Raw genomic sequence first — 26,326 nt, 5'->3', positions numbered from 1 at the left:
CTGGGTGGGCGGTTTGTTTGTTCTGATTCCTCATTTTCGCTTTATTTGAATACTCCAGTTGCCATGTAGTGAATGTAACTGGAACTCATTTACGTAGTTTTTTGTGTTTCTGAAACTCCACAGCCGATACCACCACCGGAACAGTCACCTTCTTTGCGGCTGCACCACTGGAACTGCTCCTCTGCTGCAGGCACGGGCTCCCAGCTGCCCTGCGGCCAATCCTGACGCTGCACAGAGCCCAGCCAGGGCCCGTCCCCCCGTGGCACCGCCCTATTCAAAGAAAACGATAATAAACAGTTTGTTTCTTTTAAAGGTTTTGCAGCTGCCGCTGGTGGGGGGGTAATGGGAGGGGTCAGGGATACTCCTCCGCCGTGATGGAGGAGCCGCCCCTCCCCTGAACCATGCGGAGCAACCTTTACCCTCCCAAACCCACCATTCTTCAACCCAAACTGCAGGATATCAGGGATTTCAGAAGGAAGCTTTCAAATTACTGCAGTCATGTGACCTGTGGAATCACGTGATGCCAGGTGACCTGAAAAAGTCTTGGGGTTCACACGGCTTTCAGTAGAATTGTGCACATTGTTCTGGTTTCTGTAGCAGGCTAGGTTCCCCATTTGCTGTGGGAAGTTTAGAGTGACTTATTGAATGCATCTTTGTGGCTGAGAGTGTCGAGGCGCTGTAAGTTTCTAAGCGCTGTTAAGTAATCGGTGTTGGAGTTACTAGACAGCCCTTTGAATTTGTAATAGTATTTATATAGCGCTTACTACCCCTGACGAGGCGTCGAATTATCTTCTGCAGGGTAAAATATTAAGCACAGATGTCAGCAGCGAGCGCTTAAGTCCATATGGTCCATCACCTGCCTGTGACTTTGCAAGTGCCTTCCACGTGTGTTTTTTGTGAACAGGGAATGAGTCTGTTTACCTGTTGCTATGAAATGTTGATGCTTCCGGAGCCTGAGGGCGTCCCCAGAGGTCCCCCGCTAATCCTGGCGCCTGTGAGCTCGGGGTGTGCCCTGTGCAGCAGCCCCTGGTGTATCGCTCCCTGCTGACATCGTGAGCTCATCCACGGTACTGAAGATAGGGCCCGGCAGTACTGTGTGTAATGCTCCCCGAGCCCTGTGCAGGCAGCGAATACTGACCTGGGACACGTAGCGCTTCATTCAGTACAATCTTCTGAGGGACTTCATCAAAACCTAGCGCCTCGAGTGACCACGTCCTGCAGCACGGTTCCCAAGTTATTCTCTGTTGGTATTTGCGGCACTAGTTTTTTTTTTTTTTTTTTTTTAAATGCCTGGTGGCCAGAGACTTTCTAAGGCTGGGTACAGAGGTCTGTGGCCCCGGGCCCCACCCTTTCGGGGGGCCCTGATAGAGCAGCTCTGATCCAAAGAATCTTGCCCTGAGGCGCTTGAATAATTCTCAACCACAGAGTCTTTTAAACGCCCCTTTCCTTCAATGTATTTTAAATTCAGGTCACGTGTGGAAATGTATTACAAACATTTTGCAGAAAAATGTATTTTTCTTCATAAAAGTTTCTTTCAGCTCATTACAGGAACTCACGTATGGTGAGTGGGAGGGGTCACGGAGATTATTTGCTGTAACATTACTGAGCTGCTGGTGTTACAGGATTGAAAACACACCTCACTGTCCCTGAGTATTAGATGTAAGCTCATTCAGTATTTGCACCAGTGTCTGTACGCCAAAGAGGGCACGAAGGAGCTGAAACTGGATAATCAGTTCAAAGCTCTTTGGAACACAAACCCTCAAAATATGTTTGGCCCAGCACCCCCATCTCTGTTGGTGGCGTCCACTGGATGACTGCACCATTCTCAGGAGGGCCGGCTTCAAGGATGCTGGCCTCTGGTGTAACAGTCTTTGTGGCGCCCCCTGTCCCCCTCCTCACCCCCCCCCCCATGCCCGCCTTCTCCACCACTATCCAGGAGCGCCCCTCAACATACATTTCATTGTTATAGCGCTTCTCATAGTTCACTCACTTCCCCCCCCCCCACAAAGCCAGCACCTGGTGCGGCTGCACCGGTCGCACCAGCCTTAAGCTGGCTCTGATTGAAGATGTGTGGCCCCCTGTTAAACTGTAGGGAAAGGCAGGGCTGATGACATGAGAACCAGGTAACATTCTCTGGGTCCCACATTACTGACGAGCAGGTAACATTCCCTGGGTCCCACATCCCTGGCGAGCAGGTAACATTCCCTGGGTCCCACATCCCTGGCGAGCAGGTAACATTCCCTGGGCCCACATCTCTGACGAGCAGGTAACATTCCCTGGGTCCCACATCTCTGACGAGCAGGTAACATTCCCTGGGTCCCACATCTCTGACGAGCAGGTAACATTCTCTGGGTCCCACATTACTGACGAGCAGGTAACATTCCCTGGGTCCCACATCCCTGGCAAGCAGGTAACATTCCCTGGGTCCCACATCCCTGGCGAGCAGGTAACATTCCCTGGGCCCACATCTCTGACGAGCAGGTAACATTCCCTGGGTCCCACATCCCTGGCGAGCAGGTAACATTCCCTGGGCCCACATCTCTGACGAGCAGGTAACATTCCCTGGGTCCCACATCTCTGACGAGCAGGTAACATTCCATGGGCCCCACATCCCTGGCGAGCAGGTAACATTCCCTGGGCCCACATCTCTGACGAGCAGGTAACATTCCCTGGGTCCCACATCTCTGACGAGCAGGTAACATTCCCTGGGTCCCACATCTCTGACGAGCAGGTAACATTCCATGGGTCCCACATCCCTGGCGAGCAGGTAACATTCCATGGGTCGCACATCTCTGACGAGCAGGTAACATTCCCTGTGTCCCACATCCCTGACGAGCCGGTAACAATCCCTGGGTCTCACATCTCTGACGAGCAGGTAACATTCAATGGGTCCCACATCTCTGACGAGCAGGTAACATTCCCTGGGTCCCACTTCTCTGACGAGCAGGTAACATTCAATGGGTCCCACATCTCTGACGAGCAGGTAACATTCCCTGGGTTGCACATCTCTGACGAGCCGGTAACAATCCCTGGGTCTCACATCTCTGACGAGCAGGTAACATTCAATGGGTCCCACATCTCTGACGAGCAGGTAACATTCCCTGGGTCCCACATCTCTGACGAGCAGGTAACATTCCCTGGGTCCCACATCCCTGGCGAGCAGGTAACATTCCCTGGGTCCCACATCCCTGGCGAGCAGGTAACATTCCCTGGGCCCACATCTCTGACGAGCAGGTAACATTCCCTGGGTCCCACATCTCTGACGAGCAGGTAACATTCTCTGGGTCCCACATTACTGACGAGCAGGTAACATTCCCTGGGTCCCACATCCCTGGCGAGCAGGTAACATTCCCTGGGTCCCACATCCCTGGCGAGCAGGTAACATTCCCTGGGCCCACATCTCTGACGAGCAGGTAACATTCCCTGGGTCCCACATCCCTGGCGAGCAGGTAACATTCCCTGGGCCCACATCTCTGACGAGCAGGTAACATTCCCTGGGTCCCACATCTCTGACGAGCAGGTAACATTCCATGGGCCCCACATCCCTGGCGAGCAGGTAACATTCCCTGGGCCCACATCTCTGACGAGCAGGTAACATTCCCTGGGTCCCACATCCCTGGCGAGCAGGTAACATTCTCTGGGTCCCACATTACTGACGAGCAGGTAACATTCCATGGGTCGCACATCTCTGACGAGCAGGTAACATTCCCTGGGCCCACATCTCTGACGAGCAGGTAACATTCCCTGGGTCCCACATCTCTGACGAGCAGGTAACATTCCCTGGGTCCCACATCTCTGACGAGCAGGTAACATTCCATGGGTCCCACATCCCTGGCGAGCAGGTAACATTCCATGGGTCGCACATCTCTGACGAGCAGGTAACATTCCCTGTGTCCCACATCCCTGACGAGCCGGTAACAATCCCTGGGTCTCACATCTCTGACGAGCAGGTAACATTCAATGGGTCCCACATCTCTGACGAGCAGGTAACATTCCCTGGGTCCCACTTCTCTGACGAGCAGGTAACATTCAATGGGTCCCACATCTCTGACGAGCAGGTAACATTCCCTGGGTTGCACATCTCTGACGAGCCGGTAACAATCCCTGGGTCTCACATCTCTGACGAGCAGGTAACATTCAATGGGTCCCACATCTCTGACGAGCAGGTAACATTCCCTGGGTCCCACATCTCTGACGAGCAGGTAACAATACCTGGGCCCACACCCGGCCTCCAAGTGTGAGATGTGACTGTATATTTAAGTCCTAGTTTTGTTTTTGTTACATCTGGTAAATGGAACTAGTCGAGCAGGAGAGTCCCTGCTGGGCTCAGTTTACAGCGCCTCGAGCTGCGTCAACACCGCCTCCCCTTTCACTTAATCCCTTGTCTGGGTGATGTGTGCACGTGGCACTCGCTCTGCACACACCCTTGGCTTTACATGCTTTTTTTTGTGCAGTTTTATGTAGCGCGAGCTCGACCCGAAGGTATCGGAGCGCTTTACAGGAGCACCGGTTACATTACACAAGGACACCTTCATCTCTGGTGGGCAGGGGGAGAAGGAGTGGTTTGCCCAGGATCACAGGCTGTAGAGACGACGCCGAGACTCGAACCCGGTTCCCAGCTCCATAGTCTTCTGCTCATTGCACGCCCCAGGGGCCCGTGGGAGGAGCTGGGTGTTACCAATGCTTGTCTTATCCTTACCTGCTCTCCTGTCGGTGAGAGGCCGACAACGCCCAGAAAGAAGGCCTTTCCCATCTTCACTGTCGCATGAACCCACTGAGCTACCTCTGCTCACTTAGATGTCAGTTCCTGGGGGTTTACGCAGAATGAGCTCGTCGGTGGCTTGCGCTGCCTCAGAGGCCTTTAGTGCTGAGCATCTCTGGGGGGGGGGGGCGGGGGGGGGGGGCTCTTCCTATACCTGTAAACACTCTACAAGTTGTGATGCTTCGTTTACTTCTCGCTCCTTTTTGGGGGATTGAAAAAGATTGTCTTTCAAAAGACTTTGCACAGATTCATCAAAAGTCTAGTTTTGTAGTAAACTTTTTAAAGTTTTTTTTTATTGTGCCTGAGGAATCTCATGTTTGTGGTATAACTGGTGACACAAGTAACCAGTAAATGGTGCTTTATAGGGACTGTTGTGGAACCCAACAGGTCCTTCTCCGAGATAGGTTTTTTCCCAGGTCCCTTCAGATCACTCAAAATGTCCGGTACAACTCCTGCCAAAGACCACCTCAAGCGCTCTCTACAGACCACCCAGGTATTACTGACCCTTGTCACTACGTGCCACCCAAGCAGCCCATACAGACCACCCAGGCACCATCAAACCCAGACCAGAAACAGAGCGCTAGGACCCCCTCTGAAAACACTTCCTTCAAAACCTCATAGCATCTCCTCAGGTGTGTACCGAAGGGGCCCCCACCGCATACCCTGATGCCTCCAATCGGCTTTCAAACACTCCACCCAGGCACCAGCAAACCCAGACCAGAAACTGAACACCCTTCAAAGAACACCAGGACCCCCTCTGCAAACACTTCCATCAAAACTTCATAGCATCTCCTCAGGTGTGTACCGAAGGGGCCCCCACCGCATACCCTGATGCCTCCAATCGGCTTTCAAACACCACCCAGGCACCAGCAAACCCAGACCAGAAACTGAACACCCTTCAAAGAACACCAGGACCCCCTCTGCAAACACTTCCATCAAAACTTCATAACACCTCCTCAGGTGTGTACCGAAGGGGTCCCCCTAGACCCCCGGCCACAGTAAGCGCCCACCGCATACCCTAATGCCTCCAGGCGGCTTTCAAACATTCCACCCAGGGCATAGGAGACCACCCAAAGTTCTGTGTACAAGACCCTGCAGAGTCACCCGACATCTGTCATAATGTCTTCTAAAGCAGTGGTTCCCAACCTGAGGTCCGGGGACCCCCAGGGTTCTAAGAAGTCTCCTCAGGGAGTCCGCGACTGCTTAGAAAATTAAATAATACTAACAGATTAATAAAGTCTATATAAATTAGATGGCTGAATGTATAGCTGAACATTTTAATACGTAATGTAAACGCCAAGGAAGTTGAAACTGAAGGCTAAAAATGAAACCGGTATGCCCAGTGATTGGTGGGAGCAGTGCGGGGGCGTCAACCGAATAAAGCATACACGATCTGTGGCTTCAGTTGAATTTAGAAAAGCTTCAACCTTCCTATACATTTTTTTTTTTTTAATTTATATTTGTTTGCAAATTAAATGAAGGGCCTGATTACGACTTTGGCGGATGGGATACGGCGTCACAGATGTGACGGACATCGCGTCTGCCGTATTACAAGTTCCATTATATCCTATGGAACTTGTAAAATGCTGGGCAGGATATCCGCCACGTTTGTGACAGAGAACCCCATCTGCCAAGGGCGTAATCAGGCCCAAAATATGTTATCATTTGTTTATGTGCTTGAATGTTTCTTTCTGTATTTTTTGTGTATTGTTTAGAGGTACAAATAATCGACAGTGTTTAGACCGGGGTCCCCGGCTTCCAGTAATGACTGTGGGAGTGGGGTTCCTGGATTGTAATAACACTTCAGGGGGGGTCCCCGTATTCCAGTAATGATAAAGTGGGGGTCCACTGAAGTCAAAAAGTTAGGAACCTCTGTTCTAAAGGATGCCCAACATCCCATACCCCCCTCCCCCCAAGAACACCCTGTGCAGTTTCATAGAGGAGCTTTGGGTCGGTCCTCTTCACCCATTGGTCTGTTCAGCTGTCATTCAGGCTTTGCTTTCGCCGCCTACTGCATAGAGCATGGGAAGTCGGTCGACCCAGTTCAGCCGCTTGAACAAGGAGTGACCAAAATTAATTGGTATTTTCATGGATGAAGTAATTATTTATTCAGTGTCCATTATGTCGTTAAAAATCCTTACTCATTCAGATTCAGTTTTTAAGAAGCCAGCCACACCCACTCAATCATTCATCATCTATTCACCTGTGGAATTAATTTCACGCATTCTACCCACACATATATCCTCGCTGTCCACCCAGACTCATCTGTCCACCCACCCTTGTGTCCATACTTATCCATCCACCCCCTCATCCACCCGCAGTAGTCTGTCTGCCCACCCGTGTGTCCATACTTATCCATCCACCCCCCTCATCCACCCGCAGTAGCCTGTCCGCCCACCCTTGTGTCCATACTTATCCATCCACCCCCTCATCCACCGCAGTAGTCTGTCCGCCCACCCTTGTGTCCATACTTATCCATCCATTCCCTCATCCACCCAGACTCATCTGTCCACCCACCCTTGTGTCCATACCTATCCATCCACCCCCTCATCCACCCGCAGTAGTCTGTCCACCCTCCCTTGTATTCATACCTATCCATCCTCTCCCTCATCCACCGCAGTAGTCTGTCCGCCCACCCTTGTGTCCACACCTATCCATCCACTCCCTCATCCACCCGCAGTAGTCTGTCCATCCTTGTATCCATACCTTCCATCCACTCCCTCATCCACCCACAGTATCCATACTTAGCCATCCACCCCCTCTTCCACCCGCAGTAGTCTGTCCACCCTCCCTTGTATCCATACCTATCCATCCTCTCCCTCATCCCCCCACAGTATCCATACTTAGCCATCCACCCCCTCTTCCACCCGCAGTAGTCTGTCCACCCACCCTTGTGTCCACACCTATCCATCCACTCCCTCATCCACCCGCAGTATTCTGTCCACCCACCCTTGTATCCATACCTATCCATCCACTCCCTCATCCACCCGCAGTAGTCTGTCCACCCTCCCTTGTATCCATACCTATCCATCCACTCCCTCATCCACCCACAGTAGTCTGTCCACCCTCCCTTGTATCGATACCTATCCATTCACTCCTTCATCCACCCACAGTAGTCTGTCCACCCTCCCTTGTATCCATACTTATCCATCCACCCGCAGTAGTCTGTCCACCCACCCTTGTATCCATACCTATCCATCCACTCCCTCATCCACCCACAGTAGTCTGTCCACCCTCCCTTGTATCCATACTTATCCATCCACGCGCAGTAGTCTGTCCACCCTCCCTTGTATCCATACTTATCCATCCACTCCTTCATCCACCCGCAGTAGTCTGTCCACCCACCCTTGTGTCCACACCTATCCATCCACTCCCTCATCCACCCGCAGTAGTCTGTCCACCCACCCTTGTGTCCACACCTATCCATCCACTCCCTCATCCACCCCCAGTAGTCTGTCCACCTAACCTTGTATCCATACCTATCCATCTACTCCCTCATCCACCCGCAGTAGTCTGTCCACCCTCCCTTGTATCCATACCTATTGATCCACCCCCTCATCCACCCACACTAGTCTGTCCACCCTCCCTTGTATCCATACCTATCCATCCACTCCCTCATCCACCCACAGTATCTACAGGGAGTGCAGAATTATTAGGCAAATGAGTATGTTGACCACATCATCCTCTTTATGCATGTTGTCTTACTCCAAGCTGTATAGGCTCGAAAGCCTACTACCAATTAAGCATATTAGGTGATGTGCATCTCTGTAATGAGAAGGGGTGTGGTCTAATGACATCAACACCCTATATCAGGTGTGCATAATTATTAGGCAACTTCCTTTCCTTTGGCAAAATGGGTCAAAAGAAGGACTTGACAGGCTCAGAAAAGTCAAAAATAGTGAGATATCTTGCAGAGGGATGCAGCACTCTTAAAATTGCAAAGCATCTGAAGCGTGATCATCGAACAATCAAGCGTTTCATTCAAAATAGTCAACAGGGTCGCAAGAAGCGTGTGGAAAAACCAAGGCGCAAAATGACTGCCCATGAACTGAGAAAAGTCAAGCGTGCAGCTGCCACGATGCCACTTGCCACCAGTTTGGCCATATTTCAGAGCTGCAACATCACTGGAGTGCCCAAAAGCACAAGGTGTGCAATACTCAGAGACATGGCCAAGGTAAGAAAGGCTGAAAGACGACCACCACTGAACAAGACACACAAGCTGAAACGTCAAGACTGGGCCAATAAATATCTCAAGACTGATTTTTCTAAGGTTTTATGGACTGATGAAATGAGAGTGAGTCTTGATGGGCCAGATGGATGGGCCCGTGGCTGGATTGGTAAAGGGCAGAGAGCTCCAGTCCGACTCAGACGCCAGCAAGGTGGAGGTGGAGTACTGGTTTGGGCTGGTATCATCAAAGATGAGCTTGTGGGGCCTTTTCGGGTTGAGGATGGAGTCAAGCTCAACTCCCAGTCCTACTGCCAGTTCCTGGAAGACACCTTCTTCAAGCAGTGGTACAGGAAGAAGTCTGCATCCTTCAAGAAAAACATGATTTTCATGCAGGACAATGCTCCATCACACGCGTCCAAGTACTCCACAGCGTGGCTGGCAAGAAAGGGTATAAAAGAAGGAAATCTAATGACATGGCCTCCTTGTTCACCTGATCTGAACCCCATTGAGAACCTGTGGTCCATCATCAAATGTGAGATTTACAAGGAGGGAAAACAGTACACCTCTCTGAACAGTGTCTGGGAGGCTGTTGTTGCTGCTGCACGCATTGTTGATGGTGAACAGATCAAAACACTGACAGAATCCATGGATGGCAGGCTTTTGAGTGTCCTTGCAAAGAAAGGTGCCTATATTGGTCACTGATTTGTTTTTGTTTTGTTTTTGAATGTCAGAAATGTATATTTGTGAATGTTGAGATGTTATATTGGTTTCACTGGTAATAATAAATAATTGAAATGGGTATATATTTTTTTTTGTTAAGTTGCCTAATAATTATGCACAGTAATAGTCACCTGCACACACAGATATCCCCCTAACATAGCTAAAACTAAAAACAAACTAAAAACTACTTCCAAAAATATTCAGCTTTGATATTAATGAGTTTTTTGGGTTCATTGAGAACATGGTTGTTGTTCAATAATAAAATTAATCCTCAAAAATACAACTTGCCTAATAATTCTGCACTCCCTGTATACCTAGCCATCCACTCCCTCATGTTTGTCCATGCACTCCCTCATCCCCCATGCACCCACCTACAGTTGTGCACTCACAGCCAATCATCTCTTCATCCATGTATTCACCATCACATCAATCAGTGCATCCATTTGACAGCCAGCTGTGTCTGCAGGTTCTCAGTTGTGTTTTGTCTCACTGCATCTCTACGTTTTGTCCATGTGTATACTTTCTGGGTGTGGTTTGTCTGTACAAGGTGCACAGATGTAGGTTTTCTGTTTTAGTCGAAATAACCTCAAGATATTGCCCCAAACCCATGCCTAACATAGGCCTGGCTGTGATCTGTCTGGGAGACAAGAAGGCATTTACAGGTCAGTTTTATCAGGTTTTGGGAGTGTGCATGGTTTTCCATTTAACACAGTTTGGGAATTTGACTCTGAGGAGACCCTCTGGCATCAGGTGATGAGGTCCTGTTTGCATGGACCAGATACCTGGCAGGTGGTCCATGGAAGGAAGTTTCTTGTGGAGTGAATGATTGAACCGGGCGGCCTGTGAGTAGGTCAGTCCCTCTCAGCACCAGAGTTTAGGAAAGCCCTTCCTGTTCTTAGAAGACATCTTCAAGCCCCACATCCCATGCCGTGTGTTTCAAGATAGCCCCTTCATAGTTACCTGCAACAATGTATCATTTGTTCTAACTGGAGTTCCCTCCATCCAGGTCACTTCTCCACACCAGTTAAAGTGAGATTGGACTCATTTTCATGGTTTATGTTGCGTCACCATGTCTTCTATTTGTCGTTATGAGCCTCTTTGAGGAACAGTTGTGTATTGCATTGGTGGGTATAGTTTGGTGTCTGTGGGTCCGATGTAGATATTGGCCGACAAGTTACTCCTTCACAACGGTGACTGATATCCCAGCGGCCGAAAGTTTTGATTTTAATATCTGGAAAGACCTTTCATCCTCCCGAGGTCCATACATTGAGTAAATTTTCAAAGGATGCAGTGATAAGCTAAATGGGGCAGCCCCTAGACCCCCTGAATATGCCCAGTAATCACACAAGAGAGCATTAACCTATTCAGCTGTGATCTCTTTAGATCTAAGAGGGAACTGACTGGTCCGAATATACCTTATCTTGAGGTATTCTTCTTCTTCTTGAAGTATATTGGGACCTGTCACATGACCTCTTAGATTTAAAGAGATCACAGTCTTAATAGGTTAACCCTCTCCTGTGTAATTACCATACATTGAGTTCAGTTAATTTTAATAATAACACCTGTTGTAAAAACAAGATTGTGGTTGTAACCCTGCATAAAGAATTACTAACGATTACTGGGTATTTGCCCTCATGTCCTTCTTGAACTGAACGTTGACGCTCTTGAGCGTTCGGTGTAGTAAAGCTCAGCGGAGGAGAAGAGGTGGGGGTATCTGTAAGGAGAGCGACAAGCGGCAGGAGTTTGCTCAGGCACGAACGCTTCTCCAGTAAAGGCAGCATACTAAACCGATGATGGTTTACATTCATGTGGTGGTAGATCAGGTCGCATTGATGGTCTCATTAATGACCTCATTGGTCTCATTGATGATCTCAATGGTCTTATTGTTGGTCTCATTGATGATCTCAATGGTCTCATTGATGATCTCAATAGTCGCATTGGTCTCATTGATGTTCTCAATAGACGCATTGATGGTACATTGATGTTCTCAATGGAAACATTGATGGTACACTGATGTTCTCAATGGAAACATTGATGGTACACCGATTGTCTCATTTATGTTTTCAATGGACACATTGATGGTTTCATTGATGGTCTCATTGATGGTTTCAGTGGACGCATTGATGGTCTCATTAATGGTTTTGATGGTCACATTGATGGTCTCATTTATGATCTCAATGGTCTCATTGACGGTCTCATTTATGATCTCAGCGGACTTATTGATGGTCTCATTTATGGTTTCAATGGTCACATTGATGGTCTCATTGATGCTCTAAATGGACGCATTGATGGTCACATTGATGGTTTCAATGTTCTTGTTGATGATCTCAACAGTCGCATTGATGGTCTCATTGATGTTCTCAATGGTCACACTGATGGTCTCATTGATATTCTCAATGGACACATTGATGGTACACTGATGGTCTCATTGATATTCTCAATGGACACATTGATGGTACACTGATGGTCTCATTGATGTTCTCAATGGACGCATTGATGGTTTCAATGGTCTCTCAATGATGGTCTCTCATTGATGGTCTCCTTCTCTTCCCCACCAGATTCCTCCTAACCTATGTGTAGTCCGGTAACTCCTCAAGGAGCTGGCGCTGCAATGGAAGCCAGGTTGAAGGCTGAGGCGGAAGGCTCTGGATTAGAAGCGGATTCCGTGTCCATCTCCTCCCTGAGGTCCAACGGGTTGGACGCCATGCTGGACGAGGAGGATGACGAGGACGGGGAGAACGGGCCTGGGCTGGACAGCGGTGATGACTTGGAGGTGAATCCATACGATGGACTCCCCTTTTCCTCGCGTTACTATGAACTACTTAGACTCCGGAAGGAGCTGCCCGTCTGGGGCGTCAAGTACCGCTTTATGGAGCACCTTGAGAGCAGCAGCATGGTGCTGGTCATAGGTGACCCCGGAACTGGAAAGAGCACTCAGGTAACACGAGACTAAGCGAGAGGTCAGATACTATAGTTAAGGCTCCCTGTTTTCCTTTTTTACTGGTTATTATAGATGAATTCAGACAGAAAACAATTTATTTTCATATCACTGTTTATTTTTAAATATGAATAAAAAAGGAAACTTAGTTGTTTTTTGAGGGATTATTAATGTTCTTCATGGTGACCAGGCTGTCTGGTTTGATGGGGAAAGGAGCTAAAAAATAGTTTTTTTTTTTTTTTTTTTTTTTTTTTTTTTTTTTTTTAGAAATTAAGCTTAAACAGCTGTAGATGTGAATACTAAAATGTTTATTTTTGTACAAGAGCATTGCTTTATTATCTATGGGTAGTCATATTATTGAAACCTGTCCTGCCTCCGAGTGTAATTTTGGTGGTTAAATAAACGTGGAAATAGAATTATTTCAGCTTCATATTTCAGAAAACATAAAATAAATATGGATAAATACAGACGGAAATGTCAAAAAAATAAATACCGTAAAACCGGGAGCCCTAATAATGATGCATTTAAAGATGATATAATGTCTGATGGTTTAAGATGAGATTAGGGATCCCAAGGCTCAGTCCAAGCCATCACTCACTGGCATGATGTAGACAAGCTCTGAATGTGGTACCAGGAGAGACCCCAACAACCACAGTAAAGTGAGGATGTTTCAGTAAGGATTGCCCCGGAGCACTGTGGCTATTACAGCCACCACCACCGTTGAGGAGATACATTCAGCCCACACTTTCCATTCCACCATGCACACGAAAACTACACACACCATTCGCCGTCCTACAGTCGCTCAAATCCCACACTAAACCAGTCCACTCCTGAGCGTAGAGATGTCGCTGTTTGACATACTACTCCCGCTCACACACGGCTTTTCTCAGGGACCCTGGGTGGATCCCAGTTGTGATGGGACAGAGAATTCTGTGCTGTGTGTTTCTGTATCCTTGTCACCCTCTTGTCCTCAGTGTGGGATCTAAGGGTGGAGACACACAGTGGCTGACTTGGGGTTTCTTGGGTCTTATATTGATTTCAGTGTATTGAGGTTGAGGTATACTTTGAAAGGACCAGGGTAGGTTGGTCTGATCCCAGGAGACCTTGCCATGGCAGCTTTGCCAGGATGCTTACATGCCGGTCACGCCCCGTTGTGTATGTAAGATTGTGTCTAGGAATTAGAGTTACTAGCTTTCAGTGAACAATGTGTGTTACGATTGACAAAAGCAGGCAACCTATCTCTTGGCCAATAAGCCTGCAATGTTTTATTTTGTTGGAGATATTTATAACTCCTAGTTATGACTTAACAGCAGTTGTATAGCGCAGTGTTCTCCAACGAGTAGCCCGTGGGCACCTGTAAGTAGCTCTCCTGTGTACTGCCGAGTAAGCTGGAAGAGTTTTCTTGGCTGAATTATTACACACATACCAAAATTGAAAGCATGTATTCGAGATGAAAATGTGTTTACCACAGAACTCATGAGCTGATGTTTAGAGAAAAATGGTTGACTTTTCTAAATGTATTTAAAGTCAACATTGGAGTGATGCATCATGGGGCATTGGAGAGATTTATTACGCATTTTATTACCTTGGATCCAGGGTCTATACTGCTATGGATGTTATGTGTTTGCCACGTAGAAGCATTGGAAATTGGTAAAACCTTTTTTACACTAATGTTGGCGACCTTGTCTGTGGCACAGAGATGATCACTGCTGGTAACCTTGCACAGGGTGGGCACCGATGTAATCTTGTCTGAAATGCTCCCTATTACGACTGTAATAACAGTAGCTCAGAATGATGTTCATTGAACATAAGTAGCTCTTATTACAGAAAAGGTTGGAGACCTCTGAATTACAGCACTTCCTAGCCTCAGTGGGGACTCTTGACTCTGACCTCATGGAGATGTGCTCCATGAGCAGCGGACGAGAGCCTTACGAAGAGTTCAGGTTTAAGTTCTCGCTCATGGGATCTTTTTCAAAAGATAGACTCTGCAATAGTTCAAGCTTGTCTTGTGGAGGCTTGAAACTATTAACAAAAGAAATTCAAACTAAAAACAAATCCTGTTCGTGAATAAGCAACAGGATGCTTTTGTTTTCAAGTTCCCAGCTTTAAAGCCCCCATAGATCTCTGCTCCAGGAACCAAAAGAGCGCAGGTCCTATTTTCAATTTGCCGGATAGTTTTTGTTCTGGAGCAGGTGTGATTGGTGTTGTGCTGAGCTTGGTTTGTATCATACCCATGTTGTTGCAATGTCGTTGAAAATCTGGGAAGAAGCGGCGTAAAGAGAATGACCCTTGGAGTCTCTCTGCATGCATGACCTCCATGATGTGCACAGTTGTCGTTCTGGTCTGGCCACAGAGAACTTCAGCTAGGGGGCCACTGGGTCGCCTGAATATTTTTGCTCCAGCACGACCTGACCCTCAGATACCTCGAAGAGGTTTCTAACATGGGAGTTACCAGACCCCTCAACTACGGTTGCGATTGTGTCCCTCATCAAAGCGGAAGCATTGACCAATCCCAGTGTTGACTTGGAGGTCATTGAGCATGTCCATGCCAGGTGGTCTCTTGACACTAAGATTCCTTTTAGGTATGTGGCGCTCACTCTTACGAGCTCTGTTGTCGGTTCTTCAGTCCAGGTCGATGGATAAAGTTGAGACTATAGTGGATAGAGCGTGAGAGGTGTCTGTCCTACACAATATCCTGAACAGATCTTTGAGGGTCAGTGAGAATGTCCTTCTACTCCAGGTTGGGAAACCTTCAGATGGTTTGCAGGAGTCCTCTTCTTTGAAACATACCCATCATTCCTCAGTTGAAACGCTACGGAAGGACTGTGTCTCATGAAGTAAGAGACGTCATGCCAGCTGCACAGTCTAGAGTTTGAGTATTGTCACCCGGCCAATTTGTACATCCTTGGAGTCTAAGTTGAAGGATCTCTTTCGCTTGTGACTGGGAGGTCTCCGAGCCCTACAAAACCGGCTTTCCCTATAGGGCCTGACTTCACTCTTGGCCACTGTCGGAGAGCAGTGGAGATGGATACGTCTGTGGCTATCACCAGAGGGACCACATCAGTGATTAAAAACAATCCTTGCTCCAAAGTCAGTTGGAAGGCTAATACCCCTTGGTTCCAGGATTGAGGACCTAGGCGTGTAGGCGCCCAGCGGCAGGAGGCCAAGTGATGGCTGAACCAGTGGAGCTTTTGTTTTATGAGAGATTTGCTACCTGAGTAGCCATCTGACAGCAAGATCCTGGATGTAGCTTTGCTTTGGCCTTGAAGTGCTTGTTGGGTCCATTGGGACTGGCTTCTTCGGTGCAAGTTGTGAGGGGTCTTTCACTCTCTGCTGTATAGTTCTAGGAGGAGCGAAGGCGATGTCCAGGCCTAGCTTGAGGATGTTCGTGGATTCAACAGACTCGTCTCTAGGGGTGCAACCCCCACAGTGTCTCCCAGGTGCCTCTCGCCTGCGAACAGATGACTATTGCGAAGATGGCTTCTGAGTCAGACCTGGATGGGTAAGAAGAGACGCGTAAAGATTGCAGAACTCTGTCTAGAAAGCCTTTTCCAGCCACTGGAGACTCCTCGATGATCCCAGTGGGCAGGTTCCTTCCAGGAGAGGGCTGGGCTGCGATCAGCAGCCACTGAGAAGGTTTCTTCCCAGACCCCAGTGGTTCGTGGCACTCTGCGCCTTCTGGCCCTGTTCACCACTCTGGTGTGAAGAATTCCCAATCTCTCACTGGTGTGAAGGAAAATACCGCAGATGCTTGGGTGCCGGAGAGTTATATCTGCAGGAGATGCCACCTTCAGTGGGCACTGCAAGGCAGGGCTCTGTTGTGTTCACTTAAGGGACAGCCGGGGTATCACCTTATGTGAAGGGGGTGTGTGGAGAACGTTCCTGTGTCCTCTGAGAGCACAGACGCGTATGTCTTTATAGAGAACAAGCGTTTGCAATGCAATGGGTCTCGGGTTTGCTCCAAATAGAGCTGTTGGTGTTGTGAATTCATGACTGGACTTTTCTTCCCACATAAACTGCTCAACCCTGCCGCATAATTTGTAATCAGTCAATGCACACGTAGCCAGTGAGAATAAAAGTTAAATACGCTGTGGTAGGCCTCCCACAAAGCGCATGGAGTGATGGCGTTGACGCTCATTCAGTTACTGCCCTTTCTGACCACCCTGTCCAAGCGGACAGTCAGTCTCTGACCACAGTCGTACTGAAGTGCACTGAGCAGCTGGCTTCAGAGAGCACTGACAGCCACGAGACGGTAATGACGTTCGACCACTGACCATCGACCCACATTTGAGCAGTGACCACGAAGGGAAGATGTTTCTAAAATAATTTCATTCTGTTGTGCTGGCTTCTAATTGGACCAGAGTTATAAGGCTCACTGAAGAATGAGTTCATCTATACTCCTAATTATTTTAGCCACGTGTAACCTGCTTCCTATTAGATACATCAAATGAAATCTTTGCAAACATGCCTACTTCAGGCATTCATACTGCCATCTCCCAGCCTGACTGATCCTTCCATGCGCTATGTTTGTTGTATAGATCACGGCACACTCAAATGCTGAATGAATAGTCAGGAGACATAGAAATACATTACAAGACACAGGTTAACCGGCCTTTCGCTGGTACATTGCATAATTCTACCAGTCGGTTAACCCACTCTGCCCTTTGTGAAATGCTGCCAGCCGGCACCCTGTATTCACAGCTACAGGCCACGTGGCGCTACACCGAGGAGGTGGAGGACGAATGAGCCCGTTTCAGGGACTCAGTCTGCAAAGAACAGCATGAGACTGGTGTTTCACAAGCAACGTTTTGCAGAGTATGCCCTGTTGCCTCCGGGTTGATTCTTATCCAAAAATAAATCAACTGACACGATGGAAAAATCCATCCCACATGTGGTATGCAGCCTTAAAATCAAGTACGAAATGACAGAGATTCCAGACACGTGCCTGAGTGAACTCCACAAAAGACCTGGCAGTGCCCAGGGATCACCACAGTGAAAGGATGGCACATGGCCGAGTCCTCGCACTAATGCGGGGCCTTCTCTTGTCTGCATCAGGGATCATTCTCTGACGCAAGAACATGTCAACCTTGGCAGTGCCAGCTGGCAAACGTCCCATCTTCTCTTGTTAATGCCCAGGTCCGAGTTTGTCGCTGATTGGCTGATGTTCAGAAGGACATCATTGTGTTCTCGCTGTGACTTGCAAACACCGGCATGCAGTTACAGTGAATTATGCGGGTTGGAACGCCATGGACCACCGATTCTCTACCTGAAAGATTTCTGCGGCACAAAATAGCTCATAAAAAGATTTTATATCAAAATAGAACCATACTTTCAGGCGGCGTGGCCGCTACGGAGCGCTAAGAAGAACATGCAAAGCGCTCCAATACTGCTGGTCGAGTTTGTGCGGCTTAAAACTTCAAAGCGCTATGGCCGCCATCAGCGAGAAGGACATAGAATAAAGTAACAAGCCTTTGCAATGCAAGGGGTCTCGCATGTGCTCAAGCTAGCGCTATTAGCGTTGTAAACTCCTAACCAGACTTTTCTTGCCACGTAAGCTGAAAATGAAAAGTAAAACAGTTTCACATAAGCGAGCCGACAGCCGCCATGAGCGTGAAGGAGACACACAAAAGGAAACAGAAGTTTGCTCACAGTGAAACGTATTGGCAAAAGTGCAATTATCCATGTAACAGGGTCGATGTTATGCAAAGCGCTTGACTACCCAGCAAGATCGTGGTGTGTAGGAAATAAAAAGAAAAAGTAGCCCAGAAGCCATGAGGGAAAACACGAAGCGTTGTATGTTTTCAGTAGTTTACCGGTGCTCTCGAGGAGGGCTAAACACCGGAAAAGGCATGACGTCTGCATGCCTTTCACTAATTAAATCAAGCGAATTTTAAAAGGCAAGCCCACCAACCAACCAGGCTGATGGGCGTGACATGGGCATGGTTAAAGTCCACAGAGAGATTACAACAGGGGCCAGAGTGCTTGTGCGCTCAACTCTAAAAAGAGTTTGCTCGCAGTAAAGCGTATCTTCAATCCCGTAATTATCCATGTAACAGGGACGGTCCACAAGGCGGTAATTAACCAGCCTCAAGGCGGGACCAACGTAAAGCATTTACCAATGAAATCAAGGGATTTTTGAAAGGCGAGCCCAGGAACGAGTGATAGTGAGGGGCGTGAGGTGGGCGTGGTTAAAAGCCCACAATACTAACATCAGGTCAAAGCACAAGAGGAGTGTTGTATCCTTGTGTCCTGGAGTCTGGGTGGCTGTGCAGAGGCCTGCAGTGTGCTCAGTGACTAGACTGATCGTTTCCCACATTCCACCAGTGCCTGGAGGCTGAGCTAGAACCAGGAGCATCTCTCGCTGAACTCTCCATATTGAGTGCTTGGGCCTTGGATGTAACTCCAGCTATGAACACACCCATTGTACGTTGTACCTGTGCACATTAACTTGTTAGCAGTGCCACAAAGCGGGACTTAAGGGGCCACCACGGACTGATGCCCTTGTCCGGCCTATCAGTTGGCATTAATGCCAATCCATGGGTCATGGTTGAGTGCAGCCCTGGAGACTGCCTCCTGCTGAACCCTGGAGTGGGTGAGGGGAGAGTAGGGCAGCCAGGCGCTAAGGCACACACTCAGTGGTGTTGGGCATGTGGATGGGGGTCACCCACCACATGCTCACAACATTGGAAAGGCGGAGCCCCGACGCCCTGGCACACCAGCACCCGCCCCCCCTACATCCAACATGGGAATGTGTAGGGAGTATTCATAAGCAGTTGTGTGATCTCTGCACTTTACTAATGAGGTGCACATTTCTGGATCAATTCACAGGCCTCTGAGACTTATCTGCGTTGCTTTTATAGTTTCAAATCTGTTGCATTTTGCTGCCGCCCAGTGGTAGGATCCAGAAACACTGCTAAAGTTTGAAGAACAAAACAAGCGACCCAACCTCGAGCTCTGAAATCAGAGCCCTGGTGTTATCATTGGAACCCCCCCTTGAGGGCCGCTGATATGCTTCTCTTTAGGCTTCCTCAGGGGCTGCAGTTATCATGGGCGAGCTGGGCCCAGGCCGCCAATATTCTGAGCTGTGTGTATTAAGGTTGTGCCAACAGCACAGTGCTTAATTTGTACAGTAAGAGGTGCCAGGGCCCTTGCCAGGAGGCCGCTGCAGCTTGCCCCACTCATCGCCCTGCTAGGACTGCCAGTGGCGGTAGTACCCCAATGTCTCCCCATCATACTCCTACGGGTGCGACAGTTCAGACTATCCAGGACCCAAAGCTGGAAGAAGGGCTTGGGCGGCGGGTGTTAGCCATTTTAATGTGTATTGAATTAATAAACAACTGTTGCTGTGCTCATCTCTAAACTAGATGCACTATCAAAAGCGCCGGCAATTAAGTGATGGAAACCACCTTGCCCTCCCTTCACCCACACCACCTGAACCATCATCAGGGTGGCACCTAAGCCGCGGGGGTTCAGGTGAGGAGGGGGAGGTTCAGGGGCAGTCACTGCTCAGCCAGGAAGTGACCAGTGAACTCAGTAGAGACCCCCTGCTGCCTCGTTGACACCAGCGCTGCGAAGCGCCCAACATGTGTTACAGCGCTTTACAGTACTTGGGCGCTCTGGGAAGCAGCAGGCACGTGCTCTGCAGTGAAAGAGACAAACATTGGGCGCCTCTTTGACATCCAGACTTCACGGCGCTTCGATGTCACCTCTGAGCTGCGCAGGGGTTTGCATACATCTAGATGTGGGGTAGGGACATTATTATTACATATGTACCCCTCCTTGTGTCTGATCAACAAACCACGACACCCCCTAAAATGTCTGAACTAGTAAATGCTTACGTGGCCTCTCAAGGGCGGTGAGCTGCTCTTCCTTGGAGGTTTAAATCTGGCGCCTGACTGGGGGCTGTTCCTGTTAAGTAGTGAACGGGATGGACTCAGTTTGTGCAAACTTTAGTGAGAGAGGTTAACTCGTATCCTAGATTTTGTGTTTTCTACATTCTCAAGCACTTCTGCAGGAACTAATATCGAGGAGTATATGCAGTCCCACTGAAAGTATGCCATTGTGCGGCCGCAGCGATTTCCGCATAATTATAGATTCGCCGTATTTGCCACATAATCCAACGTCTACCGCATAATCTGCAGATTTTAACAAAAAAATGGTTTCTTTTTCAAACGGTTCATAAATTACTAAAAATACAGTGACACGATTTACTGCACAGTGGAAGGCCCTTTGCAAAGCTTGTCTGGTCACCTTTCTGTTGCATATTGCTATATTTGGGTGCGAAATTGGTACTAATGAGGTGCAACCAATACCCACACAGTGCTACCAAGTTTAAAAATGATGAATTAATAAAGTAATACCATTACAAAATGTGTCCCGTTATGCTGTGTAATTTGCCTTTTCTTGCAACATTATTTAGTGAGGCCTGCCGCATAATTTGGTCACCACCTGCTCCATAATTCCAGTGGCTGTGATACATTTAGCTGCCCACACTCCGATGGGTGGTAGCACAGGTGCACAGCAGCCCTCGAAACAATCCCCCATCCTGTGTCTTAATCATCACCAACTGACACGTTTCTTATAGAACAAGCATTGGCAAAGCCAATCGGTTTAACCTAAGGCGATACACTAGAGAAAGGATGCATGGGAAAAAACTAGAAAAGTATTAGGCATGCGCATAATGCATGCGGTCGCAGCTGGGGAGGGAAAAACAAAGAAGCCATCCAGTGGTGAGCAGGAGGCACACCCAAGGCCCACTCTAAGTGTGTGTTAATTTACAGGTGATGGTGTGTCTGCGACTGGCACTTAAAGCTTCCTGTGGCACAGCTGCAAGAAGTCAGTGACAACTTCACCCGACGCAGAGTTCAGCCTTCAGGACGCACAGTTCACCATTTGCTGCTTCTGTAAAGGCTGGAGCCCTCTTCTGGCACAAAGGTGGATGTTGTAAAGTTTTATGGTGAGAAGATGCACCAATCTCCGGTATGCATCATGGGAAGAGCTCATCTCCCCACCCAGAGAAAGTGATCTTTGAACAGAGTGCTGCCCTCCCAGGCAAGCTCAGGTCATCTGTGGAGTCACTGACTGAAGCAAGATTTCAATGCTCTGATCCGCACTGACCTGTGGAGATGTCTGCCCATGGTGACGCAGCAACAAATAGTTTATAACAGTGGTTCTCAACCTTTTGACTTGTGTGGACCCCCACTTTATCATTACTGGAACTCAGGGACCCCCACTGAATCATTATTAGAACATTGAAATGTTAGGGGCTCCATTGCAGACAATGAAGTGCGCTGGGCTTCTAATGGCCGGTAAAACCCCGGAGCGTCAACATTCCAGTGTTCTTTGTTCATAGCAACAGCCTTCGGGCTCTGTGCGACTTTGGTTTATTTATTAGAACATCATTCTGCCCACTAGTGGCAGAATGTTCTAATAGCCTTATAGCCCTTTGTAGCTGGGCTATACCGGCATTAAAAGTCCCGCTCCCTTGTTAAAGTCTCTCACCTTTGGCTCGGCCTTTATCCCTGGAGCAGGCCTTTCATGGCCGGCCAGCCTGCTACAGCGGGCTATAACGCTATTTTGGAACCTGGGGACCCCGGCCTAAACATTGTCGATGAGTTGAATCTCAAAACAATGCATAAAAAATACAGAAACAAGCATTCAACAAACACATAAACAAATGATAATACATTTTACTTAATTTGCAAACAAATAAAGAAATCCATGCACAATTTAATTTTAATACGAAGGTTGGAGCTTTTCTAAATTCAATTGAAGCCACATATAGTCCATACAATATTCCGTTTAACGCACCCGCACTGCTCCCCCAAAACAATCAGAGGATGCTCATTCAATTATTAGTTTTCAATTTCATATTCCTTGACATTCACAGTACGTTTTGAAAATTTAAATTGTACATTCAGCCACTTTATATACACTTTATTAATCTGTTAATATTTAATATTCAGAGCAGTCGTGGAGCCCCAGAGGAGGCATCACGGACTGTAGGAAAGTACCATCTTGCCTGGCATGGTACCCCCATTTTCACTGTATATATGTTGTTTTAGTCTATGTGTCACTGGGACCCTGCCAGGCAGGACCCCAGTGCTCACAGTATGTGCCCTGCATATGTTCCCTGTGTGGTGCCTAACTGTCTCACTGAGGCTCTGCTAACCAGAACCTCAGTGGTTATGCTCTCTCTGCTTTCTAAATTTGTCACTGCAGGCTAGTGACTAATTTTACCAATTCACATTGGCATACTGGAACACCCTTATAATTCCCTAGTATATGGTACTGAGGTACCCAGGGTATTGGGGTTCCAGGAGATCCCTACGGGCTGCAGCATTTCTTTTGCCACCCATAGGGAGCTCTGACAATTCCTACACAGGCCTGCCACTGCAGCCTGAGTGAAATAACGTCCACGTTATTTCACAGCCATTTACCACTGCACTTAAGTAACTTATAAGTCACCTATATGTCTAACCTTTACCTGGTAAAGGTTAGGTGCAAAGTTACTTAGTGTGAGGGCACCCTGGCACTAGCCAAGGTGCCCCCACATTGTTCAGGGCAAACTCCCCCGGACTTTGTGAGTGCGGGGACACCATTACACGCGTGCACTACATAGAGGTCACTACCTATGTATAGCTTCACAATGGTAACTCCGAATATGGCCATGTAACATGTCTAAGATCATGGAATTGTCCCCCCATGCCAAATCTGGTATTTGGGAGCCAATCCCATGCACCCCTGGGGCTCCACTATGGAGCCCGGGTACTGCCAAACCTGCTCTCTGTGGTTTTCCCTGCAGCTACCGCTGCTGCCAACCCCTCACACAGGTTTCTGCCCCCCTGGGGTCCGGGCAGCCCAGTCCCAGGGAGGCAAAACAAAGGATTTCCTCTGAGAGAGGGTGTTACACCCTCTCCCTTTGGAATTAGGTGTTAAACGGCTGGGGAGGGGTAGCCTCTCCCAGCCTCTGGAAATGCTTTGAAGGGCACAGATGATGCCCTCCTTGCATAAGCCAGTCTACACCGGTTTAGGGAACCCCCTGTCCCTGCTCTGGCGCGAAACTGGACAAAGGAAAGGGGAGTGACCACTCCCCTGACCTGCACCTCCCCAGGGAGGTGCCCAGAGCTCCTCCAGTGTGTCCCAGACCTCTGCCATCTTGTTTCCAGAGGTGTGAGGGCGCACTGGAGGCCTCTCAGTGGCCATTGCCAGCAGGTGACGTCAGAGACCCCTCCTGATAGGTGCTTACCTGACTAGGTGGCCAATTCTCCTCTGAGGGCTATTTAGGGTGTCTCCTGCGGGCTTTTCCTCAGATAACGACTTGCAACAATTCTCCAGAGTTCCTCTGCACCTCTCTTCAACTTCTGCGAAGGATCGACCGCTGACTGCTCCAGGACGCCTGCAAAACTGCAACAAAGTAGCAAGAAGACTACCAGCAACATTGTAGCACCTAATCCTGCCGGATTTCTCAACTGTTGCCTGGTGGTGCATGCTTTGGGGGCTGCCTGCCTTCATCCTGCACTGGAAGCCACAAAGAAATCTCCCTTGGGTCGACGGAATCTTCCCCCTGCTTCAACAGGCACCAAACTTCAGCATCACCAGTACTCTGGGATCCCTCTAATCCAGACGAGCGTGGCCCCTGGAACACAGGTGGTGGACCCAAGTGACCCAGACTGTCCAGTGGTCCAACTGTCCAAATTTGGAGGAGGTAAGTCCTTGCCTCCCCTCTCCCGACAGTAATCCTGTGCACCGCGTGAACTGCAGCTACAAGGGCTTCTGTGCACATTTCCACAAAATCCTGCATGCACAGCCAAGCCTAGGTCCCCAGCACTCTGTCCTGCGATGCTCAGCTCCCTGAGTTGATCTTCAGTGTCGTGAGACCCTCTTTTGCAGTGTTGAGACGACCGCTGTGTTCAAACTTCTTGAACCCGTGTTCAAGGACTTCTGCGGGTGCCTCCTTCTTGTGCATGGGCTCTCTACGTTGCTGAGGGCCCCCTCTGTCTCCTCTCCCAAGTGGCGACATCCTGGTCCTTCCTGGGCCTGGGCAGCACCCTTTTTCTTCAACCGCGACTCTTGAAACTAGCAAGGCTTGTTTGCGGTATTTTGCCAAGGACACAACTCTGCATCCTCCAGCACTCCGTGGGACATCATCTGCACGAAGGAGAAGTTCCTGGCACCTTTCGTTGTTGCAGAATCTTCAGCTTCTTCCACCCGGAGGCAGCCATTTTGCACCTTCATCTGGGGTTTAGTGGGCTCCTGCCCCCTGGACACTTTCACGACTCTTGGACTTGGTCCCCTTCCTTTGCAGGTCCTCAGGTCCAGGAACCCGTCTTAAGTGATTTGCAGTCTGTTGTGGTCTTTGCAGAATCTCCTATCACGACTTTAGTGTGTTTCTGGGGAAATAGTAGTACTTTACTCCTACTTTCCAGGGTCTTAGGGTGGGGTATCTTGGACACCCTTAGTGTTTTCTTACACTCCCAGCGACCCTCTACACACTACACTAGCCTAGGGCTCCATTTGTGATTCGCATTCCACTTAGTATATGGTTTGTGTTGCCCCTAGGCCTATTGCATCCTATTGTATTCTACAGTGTTTGAACTATTTTCTGACTGTTTTACTTACCTGATTTTGGTTTGCGTGTATATTTTGTGTATTTTACTTACCTCCTAAGGGAGTATATCCTATGAGATATTTTTGACACATTGTCACTAAAATAAAGTACCTTTATTTTTAGTAACTCTGAGTATTGTGTTTCTTATGATATAGTGCTATATGATATAAGTGGTATAGTAGGAGCCTTGCATGTCTCCTAGTTCAGCCTAAGCTGCTAGAACACTACTACTCTACTAATAAGGGATAACTGGACCTGGCACAAGGTGTAAGTTCCATTGTGTAGGAAAGTACCATCTTGCCTGGCATGTTGCCCCCATTTTTCACTGTATATATGTTGTTTTAGTTGTATGTGTCACTGGGACCCTGCCAGCCAGGGCCCCAGTGCTCATAAGTGTGCCTGAATGTGTTACCTGTGTTATGACTAACTGTCTCACTGAGGCTCTGCTAATCAGAACCTCAGTGGTTATGCTCTCTCATTTCTTTCAAATTGTCACTAACAGGCTAGTGACCAATTTTACCAATTTACATTGGCTTACTGGAACACCCTTATAATTCCCTAGTATATGGTACTGAGGTACCCAGGGTATTGGGGTTCCAGGAGATCCCTATGGGCTGCAGCATTTCTTTTGCCACCCATAGGGAGCTCTGACAATTCTTACACAGGCCTGCCACTGCAGCCTGAGTGAAATAACGTCCACGTTATTTCACAGCCATTTTACACTGCACTTAAGTAACTTATAAGTCACCTATATGTCTAACCTTTACCTGGTAAAGGTTGGGTGCTAAGTTACTTAGTGTGTGGGCACCCTGGCAATAGCCAAGGTGCCCCCACATTGTTCAGGGCCAATTCCCCGGACTTTGTGAGTGCAGGGACACCATTACACGCGTGCACTACATATAGGTCACTACCTATATGTAGCTTCACAATGGTAACTCTGAATATGGCCATGTAACATGTCTAAGATCATTGAATTGCCCCTCTATGCCATCCTGGCATTGTTGGTTCAATCCCATGATCCCACGGGTCTCTAGCACAGACCCTGGCACTGCCAAACTGCCTTTCCCGGGGTTTCACTGCAGCTGCTGCTGCTGCCAACCCCTCAGACCGGTTTCTGCCCTCCTGGGG

The 26,326-nt window shown here is 48.5% G+C and overlaps 1 protein-coding gene across 1 annotated transcript in view; it reads left to right on the top strand.

The window, feature by feature from the left end:
• Window positions 1-26,326, top strand: part of LOC138255248 (ATP-dependent RNA helicase DQX1-like) — a 253,590-nt gene that overhangs the window by 121,937 nt on the left and 105,327 nt on the right. The window contains exon 2 of the mRNA XM_069205833.1: window positions 12,209-12,588. Coding sequence (XP_069061934.1) covers window positions 12,223-12,588 — 366 coding nt within the window. The 5' untranslated portion in view covers window positions 12,209-12,222. The remainder of the gene's footprint in view (window positions 1-12,208; window positions 12,589-26,326) is intronic.

The sequence above is a fragment of the Pleurodeles waltl genome, chromosome 1_1 (assembly GCF_031143425.1).
Source record: "Pleurodeles waltl isolate 20211129_DDA chromosome 1_1, aPleWal1.hap1.20221129, whole genome shotgun sequence".
NCBI lineage: Eukaryota > Metazoa > Chordata > Amphibia > Caudata > Salamandridae > Pleurodeles > Pleurodeles waltl.
Note: the sequence above shows the minus strand (reverse complement) of the source record. Positions and strands in the feature narration are given on the sequence as shown.